This window comes from Pan paniscus, chromosome 20 (genome assembly GCF_029289425.2).
Source record: "Pan paniscus chromosome 20, NHGRI_mPanPan1-v2.0_pri, whole genome shotgun sequence".
NCBI classification, from domain to species: Eukaryota; Metazoa; Chordata; class Mammalia; order Primates; family Hominidae; genus Pan; species Pan paniscus.
Window position 1 is genome coordinate 63,656,451 of NC_073269.2, and position 27,997 is coordinate 63,684,447.

The window sequence follows — 27,997 nt, forward strand, 5'->3', positions numbered from 1 at the left end:
ATTGAGTGTCTCTGGCTTTTTCAGGCACATGTTGCAAGCTGTTGGTGGATCTACCATTCTGGGGACTGGAGGACATGGCCTTCTTCTCATAGCTCCACTAGGTAGTGCCCCAGTAGGGAGTCTGTGTGGGGGCTCCGACCCCACATTTCCCTTCCTGCAGTGCCCTAGCAGAGGTTCTCCGTGAGTTCCACCCCTGCAGCAAACCTCTGCCTGGACATCAGGCATTTCCATACCTCCTCTGAAATCTAGGTGGAGGTTCCCTCCCAAATATCAGTTCATGACTTCTTTGCACCCACAGGCCCAACACCATGTGCAAGCCACCAAGGCTTGGGGCTTAAACTCTGAAGCAATGGCTGGAGCTGTACCTTGCCCCTTTTAGCCATGGCTGGAGTTGAAGCAGCTGGGATGCAGGGCGCCATGTCCCGAGGCTGCATAGAGCAGGGGGACCCAGGGCCAGCAGCTGGGATGCAGGGCTCCATGTCCTGAGGCTGCACTGAACAGCCTGGGCCAGGCCCACGAAACCATTTTTCCCTCCTAGGCCTCTGGGCCTGTGATGGGAGGGGCTGCCGGGAAGGTCTCTGACAGGCACTGGAGACATTTTCTCCATCATCTTCGTGGTTAACATTCCGCTCCTCGTTACTTATGCAAATTTCTGCAGCAGCCTTGAATTTCTCCCCAGAAAATGGGTTTTTCTTTTCTATTGCATAGCCAGGCTGCAAATTTTCCAAACTTTTCTGCTTTGCTTCCTCTTGAACACTTTAGCACTTAGACATTTCTTCTGCCAGATACCCTAAATCATCTCTCTCAAGTTCAAAGTTCCACAGATATGTAGGGCAGGGGCAAGAAGCTGCCATTCTCTTTGCTAAAGCATAGCAAGAGTCACCTTTACTCCAGTCCCCAACAAGTTCCTCATCTCCGTCTAAGACCACCACAGCCTGGACTTCATGGCCCATATTGCTAAATCAGCATTTTGATCAAAACCATTCATCAAGTCTCTAGGAAGTTCCAAACTTTCCCACATTTCCTGTCTTCTGCTGAGCCCTCCAAACTGTTCCAGCCTCTGCCTGTTACCCAGTTCCAAAGTCACTTCCACATTTTTGGGTATCCTTACAGCAGTATTTCACTACCTCAGTACCAGTTTACTATATTTGTCCGTTCTCACACTGCTATTAAGAAATACCCTGGCTGGGCACAGTGGCTCACTCCTGTAATCCCAGCACTTCGGGAGGCTGGGGCAGGTGGATCATCTGAGGTAGGAGTTCGAGACCAGCCTGGCCAATATGGTGAAACCCCATCTCTACTAAAAATACAAAAATTAGCCGGGTATGGTGGCAGATGCCTGTAATCCTAGCTACTCGGGAGGCTGAAGCAAGAGAATCACTTGCACCCAGGAGGTGGAAGTTGCAATGAGCTGAGATCATGCCACTGCACTCCAGCCTGGGTGACAGAGCAAAACTCTGTCTCAAAGAGATACGCGATACTTGGCCAGGCTTGGTGGCCCACTCCTGTAATCCCAGCACCTTGGGGGGCTGAGGTGGACGGGTCACTTGAGATCAGGAGTTTGAGACCAGACTGGCCAACATGGCGAAACCCCGTCTCTACTAAGAATAATAACAACAACAAAAATTAGCCGGGCATGGTGGCTCATACCTGTTATCCCAGCTACTTGGGAGGCTGAGGCAGGAGAATTGCTTGAACCCAGGAAGCGGAGGTTGCAGTGAGCTGAGATCACGCCACTGCACTCCAGGCTCGGGGAAAGAATGAGAGTTTGTCTCAAAAAAAAAAAAAAAAAAAAAAAAAGACATACCCGAGATTGGATCATTTATAAAGGAAAGAGGTTGAATTGACTCACAGTTCCGCATGGTTGGGAGGTCTCAGGAAACTTACCATCATAGTAGAAGGCAAAGGAGAAGCAGGCATCTTCTTCACAGGACAGCAGGATGGAGTGAGTGCAAGCAGGGGAAATGCAAGATGCTTATAAAACCATTAGATTGGCCGGGTGCAGTGGCTCACACCTGTAATCCCAGCACTTTGGGAGGCCGAGGAGGGCAGATCACCTGAGGTCAGGAGTTTGAGACCAGCCTGGCAAACATGGTGAAACCCCATCTCTACTAAAAATACAATAATTAGCCAGGCGTGGTGGCACGTGCCTGTAATCCCAGCTACTCAGGAAGCTGAGGCAGGATAATCACTTGAACCCAGGATGCAGATGTTGCAGTTAGCAGAGATCATGCCACTGCACTCCAGCCTGGGCGGCAGAGCAAGACTCAGTCTCAAAATAAATAAATAAAACCCATGAGATCTCAGGAGAACTCATGATCATGAGAACAGCATGGGGCAACCGTCCCCATGATTCGGTTACCTTCACCTGGTCCCACCCTTGACACGTGGGGATTATGGAGATTACAATTCAAGATGAGATCTGGGTGGGGACACAGAGCCTAACCATATTGTTTCCAGACCAAACCGAGGTTGGGGCTGCTTATTCTTGCAGCCCAATAATGAGATGCAGATGAACTGGGGAAAAAGAGAGTTTTTATTTCTGTAACCGGTTACAGGGAGAAGGCCTGGAAATTATTGGGAAACCAACTCAAAATTACAAAGTTTTCCAGAGCTTATCTACCTTCTAAACTATTTGTCTACATGTGGGTGTGCATTCATCTAAAGACATAAGTGATTAACTTCTCTGTAACCAAGATCTGAGTCCTGAAGACCTTCCTCTGGAGCCTCAGTAAATTTACTTAATCTAAATGGGTCCAGGTGCTGGGGTGATTACCCTTATCTTGTCTCCTTTTAAATCATGGAGGTTTGGGGAGTTTCTTTAGAACCCCAATAAACTTATTCGTGGAGGCCTGGGGAGTTTCTTCAGACCCCCAATAAAATGTATTTAATCCTAAACGGGTCCTGTTAAGAATTCCTTCATTATCTTTTCATCCTTTAAGGCCCAGGAAAGGCCTAGGCAAAACTCTTGGTGGGCTTTTGTTACATTCCAGCCTGTACATGAGGGCACTGGCTCTATCAGCTTTTAATCAACTTAACCACTCAGTCAGTGCTGAAACCGTTGTCATGGAAGCCTGCCTGCTCAGCTGTTAGTGAGACCTGGCCTGCCACAGTACCAGGGTTCATGCCTGTCACCAATTCCGTGATCATTTTCATGGGGTGTCTGACTGACATTTGTGATGGGGTTGCCTCCGCTCATCACAGTCAACATGCACCTCACCAGCATTTTTATTCTTACAGGTTGTTGCCATGGAGCTGAGGATGAGGAGGCACCTTTAGAGCCAGGTGTTTCTGTAGGAGTGTCACAGGTCATGGCTCCAAAGCCCTGTCTATCTACCCAGAATACCCAGCCCTGTGAGACATGTAGCTCACTTCTGAAGGACATTCTGCGTCTGGCTGAGCATGACGGAACACACCCCGAGCAGGGACTGTACACGTGTCCAGCACATCTTCACCAGCACCAAAAGGAGCAGATTAGAGAGAAACTTTCTAGAGGGGATGGAGGAAGACCGACATTTGTGAAGAACCACAGAGTTCACATGGCAGGGAAGACCTTCTTGTGCAGTGAATGTGGGAAAGCCTTTAGCCACAAACATAAACTTTCTGACCATCAGAAAATCCACACTGGAGAAAGAACTTATAAGTGCAGCAAATGTGGGATATTGTTTATGGAAAGGTCCACACTCAATAGACATCAGAGAACTCACACTGGAGAAAGGCCTTATGAGTGCAATGAATGTGGGAAGGCCTTTCTTTGTAAGTCTCACCTTGTTCGTCACCAGACAATCCACTCTGGAGAAAGGCCTTATGAGTGCAGTGAATGTGGGAAATTGTTTATGTGGAGTTCCACACTCATTACACATCAGAGGGTTCACACTGGAAAGAGGCCTTATGGTTGCAGTGAATGTGGGAAGTTCTTTAAGTGCAACTCAAACCTCTTTAGGCATTACAGAATTCATACAGGAAAAAGGTCTTATGGTTGCAGTGAATGTGGGAAATTCTTTATGGAAAGGTCTACACTCAGTAGACATCAGAGAGTTCACACTGGAGAAAGGCCTTATGAGTGCAATGAATGTGGGAAATTCTTCAGCTTGAAATCCGTCCTCATTCAACACCAAAGAGTTCACACTGGAGAACGGCCTTATGAATGCAGTGAGTGTGGGAAGGCTTTCCTTACAAAGTCCCACCTCATTTGTCATCAGACAGTTCACACTGCAGCAAAGCAGTGCAGTGAATGTGGGAAATTCTTTAGGTATAACTCCACACTTCTCAGACATCAGAAAGTCCACACTGGATAAGGCCCTTATGAATGCAGTGGAAGTGGGAAAGCCTTCAGTCGCCAACATATTGTGGCTGGACAGCAGGCAGTACACACTGGAGAAAGACTGAATGCCGTGAACGTGGGTAATTATGTAGGTACAGCTCTCCAATCGCTGTGTATCAGAGAATTCACACTGCAGAAATGTGTGTTCAGCAAACTCGGGACATTATTTTGGTTTGACTTTCATGTCATTAGACATTGGAGAGTTTACACTGAAGAAGAGTCTTTTCAATAAAGTAGAAAGTGGTAAAGATTCAACATGCAAGATTGTACTTATTGGGCTTCAGAATATCCACACTAGTGAAAGTCTTCTGAGTACAGCAAATGTGTGACATTATTTTGCTACTACTTCGCACTACTTAGACATCATGTAGTTCACACTGGAAAAAGGCCACGTATGTGCCTTGAATGTAGCCAAAATGATGAACAACACCCAGAAATCTCTGATTTAGCACTAAGAACTAGTATTATATGGTTTTTAAAAAACAATGGTGAGTACATGCCACATAAAATTTGCCATCTTAACTATTGTAATGTCTTGTTTAATACTTGAAGTACATTGACATTGTTGAGCAAAGAATATCCTGAACTCTTTATCTTGTAAAATGAAACTCTATAACCACCATTAAAAAACAATTCATTCCCACATTCTTCAGTCCCTGGTGACCACCATATTTTTAAGTCATTATGACTCTGACTATTCTTGGTACTTCTCAGAAGAAGAATCTTAGAGTGTTTTTATTTTTTTTCACTTAGGATAATATCCTCAAAGTTCATCCATTTTTTAGCATGTGTCAGAAATTTTAAGGCTGAGCAATATTTCATTGTTTGCATTTACCACATTTCCTTTATTTCTGACATCTATTCGTGGACACTTGGGTTACTTCTACCTCTGGCTATTGTGAATATTGCTACTACAAGCATAAGGGCACAAATATCTCTTTGAGACCCTGCTTTCAATTCTTATTGGGTACCCCAAAAAGTGGAACTGCTGGATCACATGGTACTTCTAACTTTAATTCTTTGATGAACTGAGAAACTTTTCCATAAAACTTGCACCGTTTTACATTCCTAACATTCCACAAAAGTTGTGATTTGTCCTCACTCTAATCCATAGAAGGCAACATTTCTAACAGGTTTCTAGGTGATTTTGTTGTTGCTGATGTAGGGACTACATTTTGAGAACTGTCCTATCCCATTTTTATAACAATGCAGAGCTTCTCTGTAAATACCCCTTGTTTCTATGTTCTATCCTGTGAGCCTTTTCATTTTGTTAATTTTTCCCAGTGTTTACAACTAGGAAACAGCTTGTCATCTTTGATACAAAACAGAAATCTTTGCAAAATACCAATTGCATTCTGTAGCCCTTGGATCATTTTCTCCCCCAATCTATGTAGATATTTAGTGGTGTATAATGTTGTATGAGAATACATCATGGTAAGAATACATTTTAAAGGACTTTAAGTAAGGTCACAAAATACAGCAATTTACCTGTGGACCTGCCCTCTACCCAGGCCGTCCAGTCCCAATGACTGTGCTCTTACTGCTGCTTTCCAGGTGTGTACCTATCATGGGGTGTGCATGCCACTGACCATCCCTCTGTGCTCTTACTGCTGCTTTCCAGGTGTGTACCTATCATGGGGTGTGCATGCCACTGACCATTCCTCTGTGCTCTTGCTGCTGCTTTCCAGGTGTGTACCTATCATGGGGTGTGCATGCCACTGACCATTCCTCTGTGCTCTTGCTGCTGCTTTCCAGGTGTGTACCTATCATGGGGTGTGCATGCCATTGACCATTCCTCTTAATGGTTTCTAGGCAACAGATAGAATAGCTTAGGTGCCAAAGCCACAGAACCTGTCGGGTTGTGTCATTTTGAAAATTATGCCAAATTCTAAATGATCTTGTATGGCAGCAGTCCCCCAACCTTTTTGGCACCAGGAACTGGTTTCATGGGAAACAGTTTTTCTGTGGATGGCAGTGCAGGGGGCTGGATGGTTTCGGAATGAAACTCTTCCACCTCAGATCATCAGGCATTAGTTAGATTCACATAAGGAGTGCACCTAGGTCCCTCGCATGCAACAGTTCACGGTAGGGCTTGCGCTCCTATGATGTCTAATGCCGCCGCTGATCAGGAGGTGGAGATCAGGCAGGAATGCTCGCTCCTGCTGTGCGGCACTGTGTGGCCTAGTTCCTGACAGGCCACGGACTGGTACGGTCTGTGGTTTAGGGGTTGGGGATTGCTGTTAAATGGGATTTGGGGGATTTTATTTGGGTTCTCTCTTTGACTAGTCTATTGTCAAAGTTATTCCATCTAATTTTTCTAGAGTAAGCCAGGTTCTGTGTCATGTAATAGAGCCACATAAACAGCAAAGGTGCTATTGTGAACTGTGCATACGAGGGATCAAGTTGTGTTCCTTATGTGAATCTGAGCTAAAATAAGAAAAAAAAAATTTAGCCTGTGAGGTCAGAAGCAAGACAGTCATGTTAGATTTCTGTCATTATTCATAGTTCTGCAAAGGTGGTTTCAGGTTCTGCATCAACTGAAACATGCTCTTCCATCCAGCAGCATTTAAAACCAAAGATGCTGTCCCTTAATTAGTTAACTCTCACAATCCATTTTAGTAATGGTTCCTCAGGAAACTGACTATTTCAATCTATAAAGTAAAACAAGTTCTTCACATTATACTCTCTGGTTTGAATAGTTACTTGGTTTTGCTCTTCCCCACAATGACTACCTTCTTGGTAGCCGTAGGTCTCAGAGGCATTTTCTGTTGTCCCTAAATGATTCTGCCCTTGGTGGGAGGTGGCTTTTAGGCTGGCTGGTGGCTTTCGTTCAGATGGACTGAAATCTAAGCTTGATCTAGCATCAAGTTTGGACCCAGCACTCTCTAATTTTTTTTTTTTCGCTGTTGCAGATAACAAAGGATTGAATAATTTGCTTTTTGCTTATTAGCTTGCATTTTCTTATGCATCCAGTGAACCAGAGATTGAATATTTTGCTTTTTGCATATTAGTTTGCATTTTCTTATGCATCCAGTGTACCAACTCCCTGGGAGTTGGATCCATCTCTAAATTTCCATGGTAACTCTTACCTTTAGTAACTGAGCACAGACAGCCACAGTTCCATACCATGTATGGCCATTTGGCCACTAAGGAATCAAAGGTTTTTCATCCTCCACCCATTTTTAAATTGAGGACTATTCAAAAGTTAAAGAAAAAACTTTATTATCCCTTATTAATATATGTAAATTGTGTTCAAAATAGAAAATGAACTTCTACTTTTTTTTTTTTTTGAGATGGAGTCTCACTCTGTTGCCCAGGCCAGAGTGCAATGGCGCGATCTTGGCTCACTTCAACCTCTGCCTCCCGGGTTCAAGTGGTTCTCCTGCCACAGCCCCCTGAGTTGCGGGGATTACAGGTGTGCACCACCTTGCCCGGCTAATTTTTGTATTTTTAGTAGAGACGGGGTTTCACCATGTTGGCCAGACTGGTCTCGAACTCCTGACCTCGTGATCCGCCTGCCTCTGCCTCCACCTCCCAAAGTGCTGGGATTAGAGGTGTGAGCCACCACACCCAGCCTTTTTTTTTTTTTTTTTTTTTGAGACAGAATCTTGCTCTGTTGCCCAGGCTGGAGTACAGTGATGTGATCTTGGCTCACTGCAACCTCAGCCTCCTGGGTTCAAGCAATTCCCCTGCCTCAGCCTCCTGAGTAGCTGGGACTACAGGTGCGCACAACCACGCCCGGCTAATTTTTTATATTTTAGTAGATATGGGGTTTCACCATGTTAGCCGTGATTGTCTCGATCTCCTGACCTTGTGATCTGCCCACCTCAGCATCCCAAAGTGCCAGGATTACAGGCATGAGCCACTGCGCCCAGCCGAAATTCTATTTTTATATTTGTGTATTGTCAATACTAAAGCTAATTTGAATAAAGTCTTATAAACAAATCCATCCAATTTTAATCAGGTTTTGACCACACAAGGTAAGATTTTTCCATAAACCTTTTATACCTTCTTACAAATTTTTTTCTATTTTTCTCTTTCCCCAATTTTTAGATCTATTTACCTTTGTTTGTTTGAGACAGAATCTCACTGTGTCACCCATACTGGAGTGCAGTGGTTTGATCTTGGCTCACTGCAACCTCCACCTCCCAGGTTCAAGTGATTCTCGTGCCTCAGCCCCCCACATAGCTGGGATTACAGGCACACACCACCATGTCTGGCTAATTTTTGTATTAGTAGAGATGGGGTTTCTCCGTGTTGGCCAGGCTGGTTTCAAACTCCTGGCCTCAAGTGATTCACCCACCTCAGCCTCCCAAAGTTCTGAAATTATAGGCTTGAGCCACTACGCCCAGTCCTGGATCTATTTACTTTTATCTACATTATTTTCCTTTCATTTTGAAACGACCTTTACATAACCCCTAAACTAGACAGAATTCCTCTTTTTTCTTTCTTTCTTTTTTTTTTTTTTTTGAGAGAGAAGTCTCACTCTTGTTCCCCAGGCTTGAGTGCAATGGCACGATCTTGGCTCACTGTAACCTCTGCCTCCCGGGTTCAAACAATTCTCCTGCCTCTGCCTCCCAGGTAACTGGGATTAAGGCACCTACCATCACGCCTGGCTAATTTTTGTATTTTTTTTTAGTAGAGACGGGTTTTCACCAAGTTGGCCAGGCTGGTCTCGAACTCCTGACCTCAGGTGATCTGCCTGCCTTGGCCTCCCAAAGTGCTGGGATTACAGGCGTGAGCCACCATGCCCGGCCCAGAATTACTTTTTCTTTAGCAAAAACCACATCTTCATTTTTTAAATATAAGCTTCTTCACAAAAAACACATAGTAAACATCATGGCACTGGGCTGCACAATACTTTGATAGAGCACGTTGATGTAAAGACATTTTTGTAAGTGTTTAGAGCATGCCTTTTATATCTAAACCTGCAAAGAAATGAGTAGCCTCCTGTCGTAATAACCATTTACTGTAAACAACTGCCACCAGCTGCTTCTGACACTGCAGCTCTTGCTTGTGACAGCCATTACGCACAGAAAGGTCAAGTTCTTTCACAGGACAAAGTAATCTCTGGTACCCCCCGAAACCAATGATATCAGGTAATGCACTACAAAAGAAGGCAGAATTTTAGACCTGAGATAAATCTGTCCTCGTAAAACTCTTGAGAGAGAGGGAGAGAGAGAGAGAGAGAGAGAGATTTCCTCATCTGGTTAGTGTAGATAGCAGGTTGGCTTCCTGAGCTGGTCAGTGCAGTAGTGGGTTAGAGTTCTGTTTTATATTTGGCTTGGCCATTGTTGATTTCTATAGTCAATTTCTTACATGTAAACAAGGAAGATATCTATAATATTGAGATTTCTTAACTGGTCTTAGGTTGAAAATTGATTTGATTTTCATTCTCCTCTCCCCTCCCGCCACCATCCCATTCTTCTGCCTCTGCCGGATCTTCAGCTGGGTAGCATTTTGGTTTTGTTTGTTTTTTAACCTGGAGGATGTCCCCAAATATCAAAACCTAAACTTCTGATTCTTAGAAGTCCTCCCTTCGATGAGTTGCTAGTTTTATTTCTGAACATGAACTTACCAAAACATCCCCCAGAAATCCCCTGGTCTCAGACATAACTCTCTATGCTTCCCATTCCATGGCAGCAACTCAGCCTAACTCATCCAAAGCAAAAAAGCAATACCTTCTTGCTTAAGTGACGCAAGGATCCCCAGATGAACAAGTAGCTGTATCACCCTTCAATTAAATGTAATAATATTTACTTCTGGTGGAACCTCTCCTTCCTTGGAACAAAGGGCCCCCAGCCAGCAGAATTTACAATTAAGAAGAAGTGGCCAGGCACAGTGGCTCAAGCCTATAATCCCAGCACTTTGGGAGGCCGAGGCAGGCAGATCATAAGGTCAGGAGTTCGAGACCAGCCTGGCCAACATGGTGAAACCCTATCTCTACTAAAGATACAAAAAATTAGCTGGGCGTGGTGGTGCGTGCCTGTAATCCCAGCTACTCGGGAGGCTGAGGCAGGAGAATTGCTTTAACCCGGGAAGTGGGGGTTGCAGTGGGCTGAGATCATGCCATTGCACTCCAGCCTGGGCAACAGGGCGAAAAAAAAATTAGCCGGGCGTGGTGGCGGGCACCTATAATCTCAGCTATTCAGGAGGCTGAGGCAGAAGAATCGCTTGAACCCAGGAGGCAGAGGTTGCAGTGAGCTGAGATCGCGCCAATGCACTCCAGCCTGGGTGACAGAGCAAGATTCTGTCTCAAAAAAAAAAAGAAAAGAAAAGAAAAGAGAAGAAGAAGGGTAGCAGAAATTCTGTGAATGAGTTACTAGGTTCAAAAATGAGGATGCTCAATATAATGCATAGGTTCAGAAAAAAATTACTATGAAAAGAATTGTCAAATTTTGTAACTGATACTTGACCTGGTTAAATTTGAATTATTTCTAATTCCCTATGTATTTGTGCAGTGAGAGAAAAGATAAATATTGTATGTGACATACTCATCATAAAATTATTTGTTGTTTATCTGAAATACATTCTAAATCAGGGGTCCCCAACCCCTGGGGCCACAGATGAGTACTATGGCCTGTTAGAAATGGGGCCATATAGCAGAGGGTGAGTGGCAGATGAGTGAGCATTGCTGCCTGATCTCCGCCTCCTGTCAGATCGGCAGCAGCATTAGATTCTCATAGGGGTGCAAACCCTACTGTGAACTGCACAAGAGAGGGATCTAGGTTGTATGCTCCTTATGAGAATCTAATGCCTCTGAAACCATCTGCCCCCAAACCCCTCTCCCTTATCCATGGAAAAATTATCTTCCACAAAACCGGTCCCTGGTACCAAAAAACTTGGGGATCACAGTTCTAATGATATAACTCTTTCCCTGATAATTTGCCTCTACTTAAAAATTCCTTGTTTTATATAATTTGCTTACAGAATTCCTGCAGTTACAGTCTTGATGCCATTTATGTTGTGACAAACCTTCGTCATTTGTCATATTCAACTTATTTCATTCCTTTATCTATTGGACATTCATTAATGAGAAACACACTCAACAGTAGCATTCTGAGCCTAAAGACTCATGATGATAAACAGTGTAGAAAACATTACAAACTCTATTATAATTATTCTACCATCTCCATCTGATTTTAACAAAAAAGTTATTTTGTCTCTTTCTTTGGAACTAATTGAGAAAATCATGCACCTTCCAAAGTTAATATATATTTGACTGTCCACCATTTTCATTAGTCAATGGGCAATTACATAGAGTCGAAGACCTTCAAAGGGAATTTTAAATACTCCTCAGTTCATCATAAATTATAAACTTGCATTTTGCCATTTTTTGCATTCAATATACTCAAAATATAGACAATAGCAACTTCTACAAGAGTTGAAAAACATTGTGGGTACAGTGGCTCATGCCTGTAATCGCAGCACTTTGGGAGGCCTAGGTGGACAGATCACTTGAGGTCAGGAGTTCAAGACCAGTATGGCCAACATGGCGAAACCCCATCTCTAATAGAAATACAAAAAATTAGCCAGGCATGGTGCCACGCGCCTGTAATCCCAGCTACTTGGGAGGCTGAGGCACGAGAATCACTTGAACCTGGGAGACAGAGGTTGCAGTGAGCCGAGATTGCGCCACTGCACTCCAGCTGGGTGACAGAGTGAAACTGTATCTTAAAAAAAAAAAAGAAAAGAGAGAAAAAAAGAAAACACTGGAGAAAACGTTGGATTTTACAATGTATGTCTGGGTCAGTTAGTCTACCATTTCATATCCAAACTCATAACTAATTACAAACAGATGGAACCATTGAAAGCTTGCAAACTTTTAAATTATATTCATATAATTAAAATATAAGTAATAATTTATATTCAATTAAGAATAAATTGGGCCAGGTGTGGTGGCTCATGCCTGTAATCCCAGCACTTTGGGAGGCCGAGGCAGGCGGATCCTGAGGTCAAGAGATCGAGACCATCCTGGCCAACATGGTGAAATCCCGTCTCTACTAAAAATACAAAAAAATTAGCTGGGCGTGGTGGCGTGCATATGTAGTCCCAGCTACTCGGGAGGCTGAGGCAGGAGAATCACTTGAACTGGAGAGGCGGAGGTTGCAGTGAGCCAAGATCACACCACTGCACTCCAGCCCAGCGACAGAGCAAGACTCCGTCTCAAAAAAACAAAAAAAAAGAAGAAATTGATTTTGATATCTCAAGGAAAAAAAAGTGATGTTCCTCTTTGTCTGCAGGGCAGAGCTGTAGTTGTCAGGCAGTCTCCTCAAACAAAGCCAAAACTGCTATTATTTGAGCTTCTAGGAAGGCTGGCCTTCAGGGACTGAGGACTTTCAGAAGCAGCAGAGTTGAAAGACTGATGGACTTTCAGGTGTGTTAGTGTAAATGCAACCATTTACCAACTGGCTTTCATACACAGGATTACTGACAGGAGGCACTTGTGGATTAGTTGTTGCCAGCAGCCTGGGGCTGCCACTGATTGACCATCTTTAGTACTGGGCCTTACCCCCATTGGAAAAATTTTAGAATCTTGGCCTAACAATGATTTGCTAAGTTTCTGGTTAATTACTGGGGTGAAGCTTTTGCTGACTAGCTGACTTTTAAAGCATAGGACACATCCCAAGTTATCTCTAATTAATGGTGGTTTCTTGTTTATGATTATGGATTTGGGGCAGAGATAAATTTTTTCCTTACTTGAACATAAGCCAGCAACTTAATTCTCATTCCCCATATTTGGTTTCCCAACAGCCAGAATTTGTAAGAAATCATATGCTATGGTTTGGATGTTTGTCTCTTCCAAAGCTCATGTTGAAATTTAATTTCCAATGTTTGAGGTGCGGCCTAATGGGAGGTGTTTTGGTCATGAGGGTAGATCCCACATGAATGCTCCCACTTGAAGATGTGTAAATTCTCACTCTATTAGTTCCCAAGAAAGCTGGTTGTTGAAAAGAGCCTCATACACTCCCCACCCCTCCTCTCTTGCAATATGATTCCTTCGCATTATAGCTCTCTTTTGTTTTCCACCATGAATAGAACCCGCCGAAGACCCTCACCAGATGCAGACGCCCAATTTTAAACTTTCCACACATCAACATTTTGAGCCAAATAAACATTTTTTTCTTTATAAATTACCAGCTTCAGGTATTCATTTATAGCAACGCTAACTGGACTAAGACATCATAAGTATTATCTAGATATTTGTTTGTGAGGATATGATTTTCAACTCGTGTTGCCAATGAGTAATTTAACGGCCAGTTACAGTCTGAGAAAAATGTGTCTCCCACTGGTGATTCTTTGTAATATATTACAACCAGCTGATATGTAGGATATGTAGGCCATTCTGATAAGTCAATACAGGATTCAGGAAAAATCGTTATATATAGGTCATATTCTTAAACTGTGAGCAGGTCTTAATTAATAATTAGCAATGACACAGAGGGGACACTGCCATCAAAAGAAAAGATTAATGTTACAGTTGCCCTGGAAATAAGAGGCACTGAACACCACACAGGCCACAAGAAACCTTATTACATACAGAGACTGGAAAGCAGAAAGAGAAAACAGAGTAACTGAAAGTATGTCTTTATAACTAAAGTGGCAGAGAATGATGAGGTAGAGATACCGTTGATGGGCAGGAAGGAAAAACACATTTTAGTGTTTGTGGTTGGGGGGTTTTATATGAGTTTCATGCACTTGAGTAAGTGGCTTGCAAGAAAAAAAGTAAACAACTTTGGTTCCATTAGTTTGACCCTGTGATTAATGAATATCAAACAGACAAATACAGAATCTAAGAAAACATAGAACAGTCCTGTATACACATAGCAGCTGGGAAACCTATTCCCAGTGTGTCCCATGCACCTATCATTGATCTGAAACCCAATACATATGTGCTCATTGAACATTTACTAGAGAAGTAAATACACATCATCACACAGCTTCTCTATTCATTTTTATCTGTGGCAAGTCTTTCAGTTTATCGTCTGTACTTACCCCTCTAAGCAGTTAATGAGCAATGTTTTCAAGTGTGTAAAAAAATTAAATTTTGGAAACAAAAGCATAGTGTGTCCAAGTGTCCAGCAGAGCCACAGGTTCAACTTCATTCTCTGACTTCTCAGAATTTGCTGTCTCTCACTCAAACATTGAGATCTTATCTTTTTCTCACATCACAGATCGATTTCTCTAGGGCTTCTTTTTTTTTTTCTTTTGGAATAACCTACATAATTACTAATAGATTTCGGTAATTTTTTTATTTCACAAGTGTTTTTCACATTTCGACTCCCTGTGCAAATACAGTTGTAAACACAGGTGAAATTTTAAATCACTTCTGAGGAAGAAGATAGCATCATGGAATTCCACACCTTTTTTGAGGATAAGATGTGATATGCTTCAACTATGAAAACGGTAGACAATGTTGTCCAGAAATGGCATGTATCAGCTGCTCTTGAGAAATAAAAATAAAATTCTAAGCACCCCCTAACTGACTGAATGGATGCCCTCTTGACCATGAGAACCCTAGAATAACTTTGGAAGCTGAATTCACCACTATAGAGGAACGGGAAATCAGACACACCTCATTATATCCCCTATCACACTACAATCATTAGGTTTTCTTCCCTAAGGGCTAAATACAAATCAACCTTTTAAGAAGACTACTAGCTTATCTTCCAAGGTACAGAACAGAGAGAAGATGAGATTATTCATTCCTTCATCCTTCTCTGAGACATCTTTTTTCTCTATTCCCTTTTCCCCTCATGTGTTTACTCTATCTTATGTAAAATGTAGATTTACTGGGCACTAACTAAAGTTTCACATGTCTGTAATCATTTGTCTCACTGCCAACCCCTCTTCCTTTTTAAGGAAAATGTATAATAAATACTAAACCTCCTAAGAACCTCTTTGGAAAAACCAGCCACAGATGCTTCTGTGACTTACATTTTTCTGGATGTGCCCTTAGGCTGGTCCAGTAATCCTCCATGATTTGTGACTTATGCCTCAATCATTCATTTTGGTCGTCACTCTCATTTTCAGATAGGATTGTGATTCTTAAAATAAATGGAAAATAGATATGAAGTAGTAAGTATTATTAGAATAAAAGCGTTGCACCCTTCGTAGGAACACAATCGTTGACTCTACAGTCAGGTAAGATGTATTCTCTTTGATCCAGAGGCATAGCTTCACCCTTTCAACCTACTTCAGTGTCTCCTGTCATCCTTCCTACAAATTCCAGTCCATAGCCCTAACTGCGTAGTCTTTCTTTCTTCTTCTGGACCAAACATATTGAAGCTTACTAAACAGACGCCAAAGCGTAACTGTATGTGTATTTGAAAAGCAATAATATGGCTGGCAGGCATGAGTAGAGGCAGACTGCCTTTATGGTATGGGGTGTCTCTTTGGACGTGTAGTTATTGGGAATTAGCTGTGCTTAATAGAGTCTTAAGTAATAAGTTGCTAACATTTCTGTAAATATCCTACACTACAATCCAAAAAAATGCCGTATGTTGCCTTTAAGAGCAAGCCAAGCCCCCTCCTGTCTTTGGAGTCGGGGACTCCGTTTCCCAGCTCCCCTGACAGTGCCACTGGGCCTTTATCTGCCATATAAGGACCGATCAACGCTCTAAGACAAGTCCGGAAGCGGTGTCGAAACTTCATAACCCAGAAGACACTGCAGCTCTCGGCGGCACGACTTACCCAATAAAGGCTTAGAAGGGGACGTTTGCGTGCGTGCGTGCGCACCGTCGGAGGGCGGGACTTCCGCCGTCCTCCTGGTGGTGGTCGTTTTGGTTCTGTCTGGTGTTTCACCAACTTCGGCCTATGGCTCTGTCTGACGTCACCGAAGTGACGGAACGGAAAAGCGCGAGAAGCGGCTTGGTTCCCACCACGGAGAGGCGGGAGTGAGTCAACTGACAAGCGCTGGGGACAGTGGCGTCCTTGTCTTGCCTTTGTCGCCCCCGCCCCGCTCTTCCCTGGCTGGGCTGGCGGAGGCCTTGCTGATGAACCTGACTGAGGTGGGTGTCCCGTCCCAGGCTCCCCCGCCCGACCGGTCCTCCCAGTGCTGAAGCCCCCTGAAGGGGCCCTGCAGGTCAGGCCCCTTGTCCCGAAGAGAGGGGCATTCCTGTGTGGGGTCCCCGTATCAGCCGATTTGATGCAGCCTCAGAGCTCCCGTTAGGGACCTCAGGTTCAGGGCATGGAGGCGCTGCCGAGTGGGCTATGTTGGGGCGTCAGGGGTGTGTGTTGTTTCTGCGGGAAAGAGAGGGTTTTGTGAATTCTCGCTTGGAATGGCAACCTGAGCAGCCAGTAACCATGGAAGGTTGTCAAGGGAGGGACAGTTGGAGGGGGCAGGTCCAGAGTTCGAAGTTTCAAGTTAGGAAAACCAGGTTAGGAATGGACACAGGGAGACGCGAAAAGGCCCTGAGGCCACTGCAGTAGACCCAGGAGAATTATGGTTGGGGCTGGACCAGTGACAGTAGAGGGAGATGTGATGAGATTCTTCATAGGCCTGAAAGATAGGGCCCGTAGGTTTTCCTGGTGCTTCAGTTATGTCTGAACAAAGGCAGTGAAGAACCATTTCAAGTATTTGTTTTGTTTTTTGTTTTCTGTTTGAATGTTTGAAAGAATGGAGTTGGGGAAGTCAGCATAAAGAGCAGATTTCCGGGAGAAGATCACAGGTTGGATTTTGGACATGGTGATTCTCAAATGTCTCAAGATGGATATGTCACACAGACAGGTGGACATAAAGGTGTGGAGTCTGAGGAAGGGGATTGGGTTAGCGATACCAGACGGATGGAGGGCTTGGACTGGGCCAGAGAATGGTCTGAGGATCAGATTGAGTAGGTCGGTCTCGGGTTTTTTTTGTTTGTTTGTTTGCATAAATTTAAGGAGTCAAGTGCAGTTTTGTTATATGGATATATTTGCACAGTGGTGAAGTCTGGGCTTTTAATGTATCCATCGCCTGAATAATGTACATTGTATCCATTAAGTAATTTTTCATCACTCATCTTCGTCTCATCCTTCTACCTGTTTGGAGTCTCCAATGTTTGTCATTCCACACTCTTTGTCCATGTGTACACATTATTTAGCTTCCACTTGTAAGTGAGAACATTTGGTATTTGACTTTCTGTTTCTGAGTTGTTTCATTTAATAATGGCCTCCAGTTCCATCCACATTGTTGTAAAAGACATAGTTTCATGCTTTTTTTTTTTTTTTTTGTGGCCTAGTGGTATTACCTTGTGTATATATGCCACATTTTCTTTACCCAGTCATACATTGATGGACAGTTAGGTTAATTCCCTGTCTTTGCTATTGTGAATAGTGCTGTGATAAAAATACATGGTTTTTTTTTTATGTAATGATTTATTTTCCTTTGGGTAGATGCCCAGTAGTGGGATTGGTGGATTTAATGGTAGTTCTATTTTCAGTTATTTGAAAAATCTTCATACTGTTTTCCATTGAGGTTGTACTTATTTACATTCTCACCAACAGTGTGTAAGCTTTTTCTCTTCTCCATATCCTGGGCAACATCGGTTGTTTTTTGACATTTAAATGATAGCCATTCTGACTGGTGTAAGGAGATACTGTGGTTTTAATTTGAATTTGTCTGATGATTAATGATGTTGAGCATTTTTTTATATGCCTGCTTGCCATTTATATGTCTTCTTTTTGAAAAATGTCTGCCCTATGCTTAGATGGAGTCTCGCTCTGTCACCCAGGCTGGAGTGCAGTGGCGCGATCTCAGCTCACTGCAACCTCTACCTCCCAGGTTAGTTCAAGCAATTCTGCTGCCTCAGCCTCGCAAGTAGCTGGGATTACAGGTGCCCACCACCACGCCCAGCTAATTTTTTGTATTTTTAGTAGAGACGGGGTTTCACCATGTTGGCCAGGCTGGTCTTGAACTCCTGACCTCAGGTGATCCACCTGCCTCGGCCTCCCAAAGTGCTGGGATTACAGGCGTGAGCCACCGCGCCCAGCCCTGTGCTTACTGTTAATGACATTTTTTGTTGTTGTTTTGTTATGTTTTGTTTGTTTGTTGTTGAGTTCTTTGTAAATTCTGGATATTAGTACCCCGTCAGATGCATAGTTTGCAAATATTTCATCCCATTTTTCAGGTTGTACATTTACTTGGTTGATTAGTCCTTTTGCTATACAGAAGCTGTTTAGTTTAATTAGGTCCTATCTGTCTAATTTTGTTTATGTTGTTTATGCTTTTGAAGTCTTATTCATGAATTTTTTTGCCTAGACCAATGTCCAGAAGGGGTTTCCCTGAGTTTTCCTTTAGTATTTTTAGTTCAGGTCTTACATTTAAATCTTTAATTCATCTCGAGTTGATTTTTGTATATGGCAAGAGAAATTGCCTGGGCAAGAAGAGCAAAACTCTGTCTCACAATAGAACAGGGCAGGTCAGGGCAGGGCAGGGTGTGGTTCATAATTGGTTTGATGTTAATTTATCTTGTTTGCTTTCCTTGGAAAAAGTTAATATCGCATCCTCTAAAATCTTAAGCTAAAAACATACATGAAAATTTCAAAACCCCACTCTTTCATTTGCATTGAACTCATGTACAAAACCATTAATCTTGGACCATAGCCGCTGATATATATAGTACATGCTACTGATGTTTGGTACTAATATGAGCCCTGTGAGGGGGCAGCTATTCTTGCAATCTATTTACAGATGGAGACACTGAAGCTCAGGTGGGTTCGGTTCTTTTCCATGGTCACAGAGCTGCAGCACTGAGGCCTGAGGAACTTTATTCAATGAATTGAGATCAGTTTGCTCCCAGGCAGGGCAGAGGAGGTGGTGGTCCATCTCAGCCTGAAGGATCCTTCCATGGCTGTCAATTTCTCATGGCTTTTCTCTTCCCTCAGAGTCCCCTGGCGATGGCAGAAATGGACCCTACACAGGTGAGTAGAGTGTTTCCTACTATTCACCCACCCTGGTTATCTCCCAGATGGTTTTGGCAGGTGACAAAACCTCTTTTCCTGTCTTTCTCTTATGTCTGAAGAGTGAGTGGTTTCACCAGTTTCAGTATTACAAGTTGGCTGCTGGGTTACATAGACTGGTCCCCGTTTTTGAGAATTGATCTGATAAGGTATGTTTGGGCCTCTTGGGCACAGGATTCAGAATGTTTCAATGTTTGGAGGAGAGACTGAGCTGGGTTTTTAGGGAACTGCAAATGTCTGTTACATCTGGTAGGAATACGGAGCAGAATGGGAGGTGGCTAGAGACACACAAACATCAGGCCTGGAATGACAGCCTAGGTCCTGGGTCTGTAATCTAAGGGAAGTGGGAGACGGGGAAGATTTGAAGCAGAAGAGGGCAGTGATAGGACCCTAGCTTAAGGGACTTTCTTTGGCTTCTGAGTGGAGGACAGACTGTGGAGATGAGGGTAATGGCAGGGAGATCTGAGAGGATGTTCCTGAAGCAGTCTAGGTGGATGTTGGCGGTAACTTGTCAAGAGTAGCGGTGGCTTTAGGATGTGTTTTGAACTGGAGCTGCCCACATTTTATGATGTAGAGAGTGAGGCAGCTGGGGGGGTGGGATAGAAGGGGAATCAGGAGTGGCCCCATGGTTTTTGTTTGGAAGCATAGATGCTCCATCAGCTAAGATGGGAGAAGTCAGCAGTATTAGGAATTTTCAGAGTGAGTGTGAGGAGTCAGTGTTTTTTCAAGCCACAGATGTCTCAGAGACTCCTGGTGCAGGAGTTCAGGTTGGAGACGTCCACACTACGGTGGCTGTCGTATGGACCAGGATGAAGCCATGGATTCAGTTTAGGTGACAGCATCTCTAGGTTATGGTGGCAGTGCTGTTCGAAGACAGAGAATTGGAATGGGGCATGAGAACTGGGTCTCTTACTGGGTAGCTGTGCAGTGGTGGAGGAGTCACTAGACAAATGAGGGAATGGAGTGTTTGTGGGGATGAGTGTATGTGAGATGGTGGGGTATAGGAGTGAGAAAGACTTCTGAAGGAGAGTGGACATGATGGGGTTGCTGAGGGGGGATAATAGGGTGAGATTGGAGACTTGCTAAGTATCAGTTGGGAGGAGGTGAGGATGGGAGTTGTATTAATCCGTTTCCATACTGCTGTAAAGAACTACCTGAGACTGGGTAATTTATGAAGAAAAGAGGTTTAACCAACTCACACTTCTTCAGGCTTAACAGGAAGCATAACTGGGAGGCCTCAGGAAACACAATCCTGGCGGAAGGTGAAGGGGAAGCGAGGCACATCTTCCCACGAGGGAGCAGGAGAGAGGGAGAGAATGAAGGGGGAAGAGCCACACACTTTTAAACAACCAGATCTCGTGAGAACTTACTATTATGAGAAAGGCAAGGGGAAAATATGCCCTCATGATCCAGTCACATCCCACCAGGTCCCTCCCCTGACACGTGGGGATTACAATTTGACATGAGATTTGGGTGGGGACACAAAGCCAAACCATATCAGGTGTGGAAATATGGAGGTCAGTGCAGCTGGGCTTGGAATGAGGTTTTGGTGGAGAGCAATTTTCCTGACTGTTTATGGGACAGAGTGTACCATGAGGCAGGACACAGCTGAGAGTATGTGAAGTCCTCACATGGTTTGGGCAGCTGACAGTGAAGTGAGAAACAGGGCCATGTAGGGAACCTTCAACCCAGGGCTTAGGGCTGCCCCCAGTGCTAGGGGACTTTGGTGTTCTGCGACAGGACTGGGAATGAATTGGATGCTGAGCGTATTTGCCGTGCACCACCTGGTTTCCGTGTGCAGAGTTGCCTGTTAGGAGGTGAAGGAAATGCCTGTGGTGTGGGCTGGGAGGTGTCTGTGGAATTGACTGGAGTGGAGGTGTGAGAGATGGGATTGGAGTGCTGTCCAAAGAGTGATGTGCAGGCAGGAGGAGTGTGAATGGAGGGCCCCAGGCCCTGGCCCTGGTAGCTCAAGGGAGGAGGATGAGTCTGAGTTTGATTGTCTTGGGAGGCAAGATCTGGGTGACTCCATGCAAACTGGCTGGCAGGAGAGGATGGATCCCCCCATGGGAGGCCCACATCCTACAGGGTGCTTTTCTACCTTGTCCTTCGCCTGTTTCCTCTGTGTGCTGGACACAGTAGCCAATGGAAATGGGGAGAGAAAAGTCACTCATGCCACCTGGATGTGGTTTCTCTTCCACATTGGGAGGGTGTGGAAGAGATTGAGCAAGGAATGGAGGTGTAGGGGACAGCGATGAGATCCTGGAGAGAGAAATGTAGCAGTCATTTTACCTATTGGGTTTTAATTTATGGATGTGAGTGATTGATGCTGGGGACAGGCCAATGACTGAAAGAAGATATTTATTCCTTGCATTTCCCCAAGGAGGGTACATACCACATAACACAGGGCCACATTGTGAGGCACCAGTTTTGGTCAGGAGGAAAATTGGAGTGAGGGGAAAGTTTAGTTTAGTCCACGGACGCTATTGGGGTTTCCAAGGGAAAGCAAGGCAGGGCTGGGCGTCAGGATAGTTTGGCTAGTTTAAATAATTCCAGGACACCTGGGCTATTGGGACTGTCCCTAGTTTTGCAGTACCTGGCCCTGGGTTGATTTAGAGCACGGGAAATATTGGCTTGGTTTGAGAATATGGGCCCAGGGTGGTAGGGGAGATGGAAACACATTTGGCTGTTAGTTTGGCCCTGTGTTTAATGGGTGGTAAATATAAGTAGAAAATAGAGAACTTAAGTAAATACAGCTTGAAAAGAAGCTGCTTATATATTCATCTTTCCCAATTTGGCAGGGCCGTGTGGTCTTTGAGGACGTGGCCATATATTTCTCCCAGGAGGAGTGGGGGCACCTTGATGAGGCTCAGAGATTGCTGTACCGTGATGTGATGCTGGAGAATTTGGCCCTTTTGTCCTCACTAGGTAAGGCCCTCACACTTGCCCAGTGTCCCGGGTTAGGCTGTGTTACCCCTTTTTACCCAAAGGCAGCTCTGCGTTTCCCACAGTGAGACCGTGGGTGCTGCTTCTTTTCCCTGTTTCTTGGCGTATATGCTGTGGGAGGCAGGGCTGGGCCGTGTGTTTTATACCCGCTTTTTCCTAGCATCCCCATCCCTGCTGCTCTGAGGCTTACAAGAAAGGGCTCAGGAGCCAGAAATGTTGAATTTGGCATAGAGACCCCACCAGCCTTGTCTGTCTCTGGTCAGGTTACTCTGTCCAAACACATGAGACCTGTGTTCTGTTGTCCCTTTTCTCTCACTGATATTTCTTGGTGCCTTCCTGTGCTTGGAATTTCAGGCACTGCCCTGGTCACTAATTTTGGGGACTGCTGAGATGACTGTGCAGGACGCAGGACTCTTCTGTGAAGTTCTTACGATTATAGAATGTGGGATGTCATGGGCTTGATCTCTCTGGGCATGTGCTCTTTACTCTTTTTCTCTTTCTTTCCCCTAGAGAGGGCACCTGAGAGGGTGGATATTACTTCAACAATGGCATTAGAGGCTCAGGGACATGGCCCTGGTGCCTGGGAGTTGGGAAAAGGGTTGATGTCACAGCTGGGGTCAAATCACCCTGGGAACCTGTCCTGTGTTCACCATTGTTTGTTGCCAGGGCCACTGGCCACAGATTTCTACCTTTTCTTCCCCATTATCATTTCTAGTATGATTCCTGGCCCCTGCACCTCCAGTGCCCCACAGTCTGTACTTCTGGGGCCACCACCCTTCACCCATTCTTTTCCACTGCTCCCTTTGAATGCCTGCCAACGCGTGGCCTGTATTTAACATGGTGTGAGGTCTGCATGTATCCCTGAACACAAGCTCCTCTGTCACAGTCTGATCTCTCTGGGTTTGGAGAGAACCTTCTACACACTGCTTGCCAGTCTCCAGCAACCATGGCCTGTTGATGGCTGTTTTCAGAGGAGTGAGTTGGAGACCCTGCCTTCTCTCTCTGTACCATACCCCTCCCTTGTATGCTTACCATCATCAGGGCTCTCCCATTATGGGGCCTTGCCAGGCCCAGCCCTGCATAGTGGACCCTCCTCTCACTGGCCTTAATGTCCATGATGTCCCCAATCCCATGGCCTTATGTGTGTGTGTGCCTGACACACATTTGTGATGGAGCTGCTTCCTCCCACCAGAGTCAACATGCACTTCTCCAGCATTTCTGTTCTGACAGGTTCTTGGCATGGAGCTGAGGATGAGGAGGCACCTTCACAGCAAGGTTTTTCTGTAGGAGTGTCAGAGGTTACAACTTCAAAGCCCTGTCTGTCCAGCCAGAAGGTCCACCCTAGTGAGACATGTGGCCCACCCTTGAAAGACATTCTGTGCCTGGTTGAGCACAATGGAATTCATCCTGAGCAAGCCATATATATTTGTGAGGCAGAGCTTTTTCAGCACCCAAAGCAGCAAATTGGAGAAAATCTTTCCAGAGGGGATGATTGGATACCTTCATTTGGGAAGAACCACAGAGTTCACATGGCAGAGGAGATCTTCACATGCATGGAGGGCTGGAAGGACTTACCAGCCACCTCATGCCTTCTCCAGCACCAGGGCCCTCAAAGCGAGTGGAAGCCATACAGGGACACAGAGGACAGAGAAGCCTTTCAGACTGGACAGAATGATTACAAATGTAGTGAATGTGGGAAAACCTTCACCTGCAGCTATTCATTTGTTGAGCACCAGAAAATCCACACAGGAGAAAGGTCTTATGAATGTAACAAATGTGGGAAATTCTTTAAGTACAGTGCCAATTTCATGAAACATCAGACAGTTCACACTAGTGAAAGGACTTATGAATGCAGAGAATGTGGAAAATCCTTTATGTACAACTACCGACTCATGAGACATAAGCGAGTTCACACTGGAGAAAGGCCTTATGAGTGCAACACATGTGGGAAATTCTTTCGGTACAGCTCCACATTTGTTAGACATCAGAGAGTTCACACCGGAGAAAGGCCATATGAGTGCAGGGAATGTGGGAAATTCTTTATGGACAGCTCCACACTCATTAAACATCAGAGAGTTCACACCGGAGAAAGACCTTATAAGTGCAATGATTGTGGGAAATTTTTTAGGTATATCTCCACACTCATTAGACATCAGAGAATTCACACTGGAGAAAGGCCTTATGAGTGCAGTGTATGTGGGGAATTGTTTAGGTACAACTCCAGCCTCGTTAAACATTGGAGAAATCACACCGGAGAAAGGCCTTATAAATGCAGTGAATGTGGGAAATCATTTAGGTACCACTGCAGGCTCAGTAGACACCAGAGAGTCCACACAGGAGAAAGGCCTTATGAGTGCAGCGAATGCGGGAAATTCTTTCGTTACAACTCCAACCTCATTAAACATTGGAGAAATCACACTGGAGAAAGGCCTTACGAGTGCAGAGAGTGTGGGAAAGCCTTTAGCCACAAGCATATACTTGTTGAGCACCAGAAAATCCACAGTGGAGAAAGACCTTATGAGTGCAGCGAATGCCGGAAGGCCTTTATTAGAAAGTCTCACCTGGTTCATCACCAGAAAATCCACAGTGAAGAGAGGCTTGTGTGCTCCATGAATGTGGGGAATTCTTTAGCTAAAACTCCAACCTCATTAAACATCAGAGATTTCACAGTGGAGAAAGTTTACCATTGACTATTGTAATTGGGTAGTAATGTTATATAAATTCCACATTTTTATGCAACTAATCTCCAGAACATTTTTCCTCTTACCAAAAAGTAAAATGCTGTACCCATTAACAACAACTCATTCCCCTTCCCTACTTACCCAGAAATGTCTCAACTATATTTCTATACTCTATGGTACTTATATGAGGTACCAATAGATATCTATGAATTTGATATCTATTTGTACCTCATATAAGTGGATTCTACAGTATTTATCTTTTGAGACTGGCTTATTTCACTTAGGATAAGGTCTTCACGGTTCACCCATGTTGTATAATGTGTCAGAATATCCTTCCTTTTTAGGTGAAATAATATTCTCTGGTATTTATATGCCACATTTATTTATCCGTTCATCTGTTAGTGGATACTTGGGCTACTTCCACCTTTTGCCTATTGAAATAATGCTGCTATGAAGATGAGTGTACAAGTGTCTATTCAAGATTCTACTTTCAATTCCTATAGGGTATATACTCAGAATTGGTGGTGCTGGATCATACAGGATTTCTATTTTTTTTTTTTTTTTTTTTTTGAGACAGAGTCTTGCTCTGTCACCCAGGCTGGAGTGCAGTGCTGTGATCTTGGCTCACTGCAAGCTCCGCCTCCCAGGTTCATGCCATTCTCCTGCCTCACCTTCCCGAGTAGCTGGGACTACAGGTGCCTGCCACCACGCCTGGCTAATTTTTTTGTATTTTTAGTAGAGACGGGGTTTCACCATGTTAGCCAGGGTAGTCCTGATCTCCTGACCTTGTGATCTGCCTGCCTTGGCCTCTCAAAGTGCTGGGATTATGGGCGTGAGCCACCGCGCCTGGCCAGGATTTCTATTTTTAATATTTTTGGGAAAATTTTTCCATAGTTCCTGTGCCATTTTACATTCCCACCAGCAGTGCACAAGGGTTGCAATCTATATACATCCTCACCAACATTGTTCATTTTCTATTTCTGTTTTTGGGGTTTTTTGTAGTGCCTTTTGTTTTGGATAGCAGCTATCCTGTTGGATGTGAGGTGGAATCTATAGTGTCTTTCATTTTTATTTTGTGAATGATTAATGATGTTGAGGATCTTTTCACGTGCTTGTTAGGCATTTGTGTATCTGGAAAAATATTCAAGTCTTTTTATCCATTTTTAATGGGACTATTTGCTTTTTGTTGTTGAGTTGTAGTTCTTTATACATTCTGGATATTAACTCCTTACCAAATATATGCTTTTTACATATTACCTCCCAGTCCATAGGTTGCTTTTTCGCTCTGTTGATTGTGTCCTTTGATGAAATTTTAAATTTTGATGTACTGTTGACTCTTTCTGTCTGTGGGTTCTGTATTCATGGATCGAAGCAACCATGGATCAAAAGTATTTGGAGCATCCATGGATTGCAGTGATCATTAATCAAAAATATTTGGAAAACAAAAAAGGTAGTTGCATCTGTACTAAACATGAACAGACATTTTTTCTTGTCATTATTCCCTAAACCATATAGTATAATAAATATTTACATAGCATTTACATTGTATTAGAAGTTATAAATAACCTAGTGATAATCTATATAGGAAAATGTGTGTAGGTTATATGCAAACATTATGCCTTTTTATGTGAGGGACTTCTTGAGCATCAGATGATTTTGGTATCCACAAGGGGTCCTGGAATCAGTCCCCTACAGACACCAAGGGATGACTGTAGTGCATTTTATCTATTTTTACTTCTGTTACCTGGGCTTTTGATGTTATATATTAAAAAAAATTAGTATCAAATCCAATGCCAAGCATTTTCCCTATGCTTTATTCTAAGAATTTTATATTTGTAGGTCTTACATTTAGGTCTTTTTTTTTTTCTTTTGGAGACAGAGTCTTGCTCTGTCACCCAGCCTGGAGTGCAGTAGTGGAATCTCAGCTCACTACAACCTCCGCCTCCTGGGTTCGAGCCATCACCCCACCTCAGCCTCCCAAGTAGCTTGGATTACAAGTGTACACCACCACACCTGGCAAATTTTTGTATTTTTAGTAGAGATGGGGTTTTGCCATGTTGGCCAGGCTGGTCTTAAACTTCTGGCCTTAAGTGATCCCCCTGCCTCGGCCTCCCAAATTGCTGAGATTACAGGCAGGAGTTGTAATGCACTGTGCCTGGCTACATTTAGATCTTTAATCTACTTGGGGTTCATTTTTGCATATGGTTTGAGGCAAAAGTCCACTTTATGTGGCTATCCAGTTTTCCAAGCACCATTTTTTGAAAAGAGCATCTTTCCTCTGTTGAGTAGTCTTGGCACACTTGTCAAAATCATTTGTCCATATATGCCATGGTTTATATGTGGATTCTCTATTTTATTGGTCATATGTCTGTCTTTATGTCAGTATCACACATTTTAGATGTGTGTGTGTGAGACTCAGTGTTGAAGACAAGGCTAGTGGGCTTTCACACTCCAGACTGCTGTATTCCAGCCCAAATTATTCAAATTAGCCAATCCATGGGGAACATGGAAAACATAGCTAATGCAATCCCCTTGCCTTACCTAAGTTGTCCCCTGCAGCCTCAGGTTGCTGTTACTCTGTCTCAGATGCAACCCTCTGTGGGACCCTACCCAAGTTCTCTCATTCTTAGCTATAGGTAATAAATAGTTCTGATTTTGTGTATCCAAGTGACATTGGGTTGTTTCTTGCTATCAGAAGAACCCAGAAAAGTATTATGAATCTAGTGAATGTTGGAAAATCTTTAGCCATTAGCATAACCTCATTTCGTGCCAGCATGTTCACCCTAGAGAAAAGTAGAAGTGAAGGCAATGTCATCTTTCCTTGTTAACATGATAACTCGGTAGAGCAATGCTTTGGAGATTAGCTTTTTAGGGAGAGAGCCAGCAGTTGAGCCTCCTGCATCTAAACATCCACACTAGGGATATTGTCTGTACTGCCAGATATATGGGAAGATTTTGTGAACTGTGTTGCAGTTTTCAACTTGACTGGGGCCTTTCTCAGAGTTATGCCCCTGCCAGTGCCTATTTAAAAATGTCATCTCTTTTCGACCAACTGGCAAAGAGCCATGGTGTGTAGCATTTTAGTCACATTAAAATGCAGTTATGGCAG

General features: G+C 43.9%; 2 protein-coding genes across 3 annotated transcripts in view; both read left to right on the forward strand.

Annotated features, from left to right (window-relative positions):
- Positions 1 to 27,997, forward strand: part of ZNF547 (zinc finger protein 547) — a 124,676-nt gene that overhangs the window by 6,443 nt on the left and 90,236 nt on the right. The window contains exons 4-8 of the mRNA XM_034946027.3: positions 3,241 to 16,335; positions 18,013 to 18,086; positions 19,190 to 19,225; positions 19,327 to 19,413; positions 22,063 to 22,189. Coding sequence (XP_034801918.1) covers positions 3,241 to 4,298 — 1,058 coding nt within the window. The 3' untranslated portion in view covers positions 4,299 to 16,335; positions 18,013 to 18,086; positions 19,190 to 19,225; positions 19,327 to 19,413; positions 22,063 to 22,189. The remainder of the gene's footprint in view (positions 1 to 3,240; positions 16,336 to 18,012; positions 18,087 to 19,189; positions 19,226 to 19,326; positions 19,414 to 22,062; positions 22,190 to 27,997) is intronic.
- Positions 16,071 to 27,997, forward strand: ZNF548 (zinc finger protein 548). 2 transcript variants are annotated; one of them, XM_055103922.2, is made up of 5 exons: positions 16,297 to 16,335; positions 18,013 to 18,086; positions 19,190 to 19,225; positions 22,063 to 22,189; positions 23,438 to 27,997. In XM_055103922.2, exons 3-5 carry the CDS (start codon positions 19,202 to 19,204, stop codon positions 24,895 to 24,897), a joined length of 1,611 nt encoding a protein of 536 aa, XP_054959897.2. In that variant the 5' UTR covers positions 16,297 to 16,335; positions 18,013 to 18,086; positions 19,190 to 19,201; the 3' UTR covers positions 24,898 to 27,997. The 2 variants fall into 2 exon arrangements, with proteins under 2 accessions (XP_008968009.2, XP_054959897.2); XM_008969761.4 differs by lacking the exon at positions 18,013 to 18,086 and having other exon boundaries at positions 16,071 to 16,335.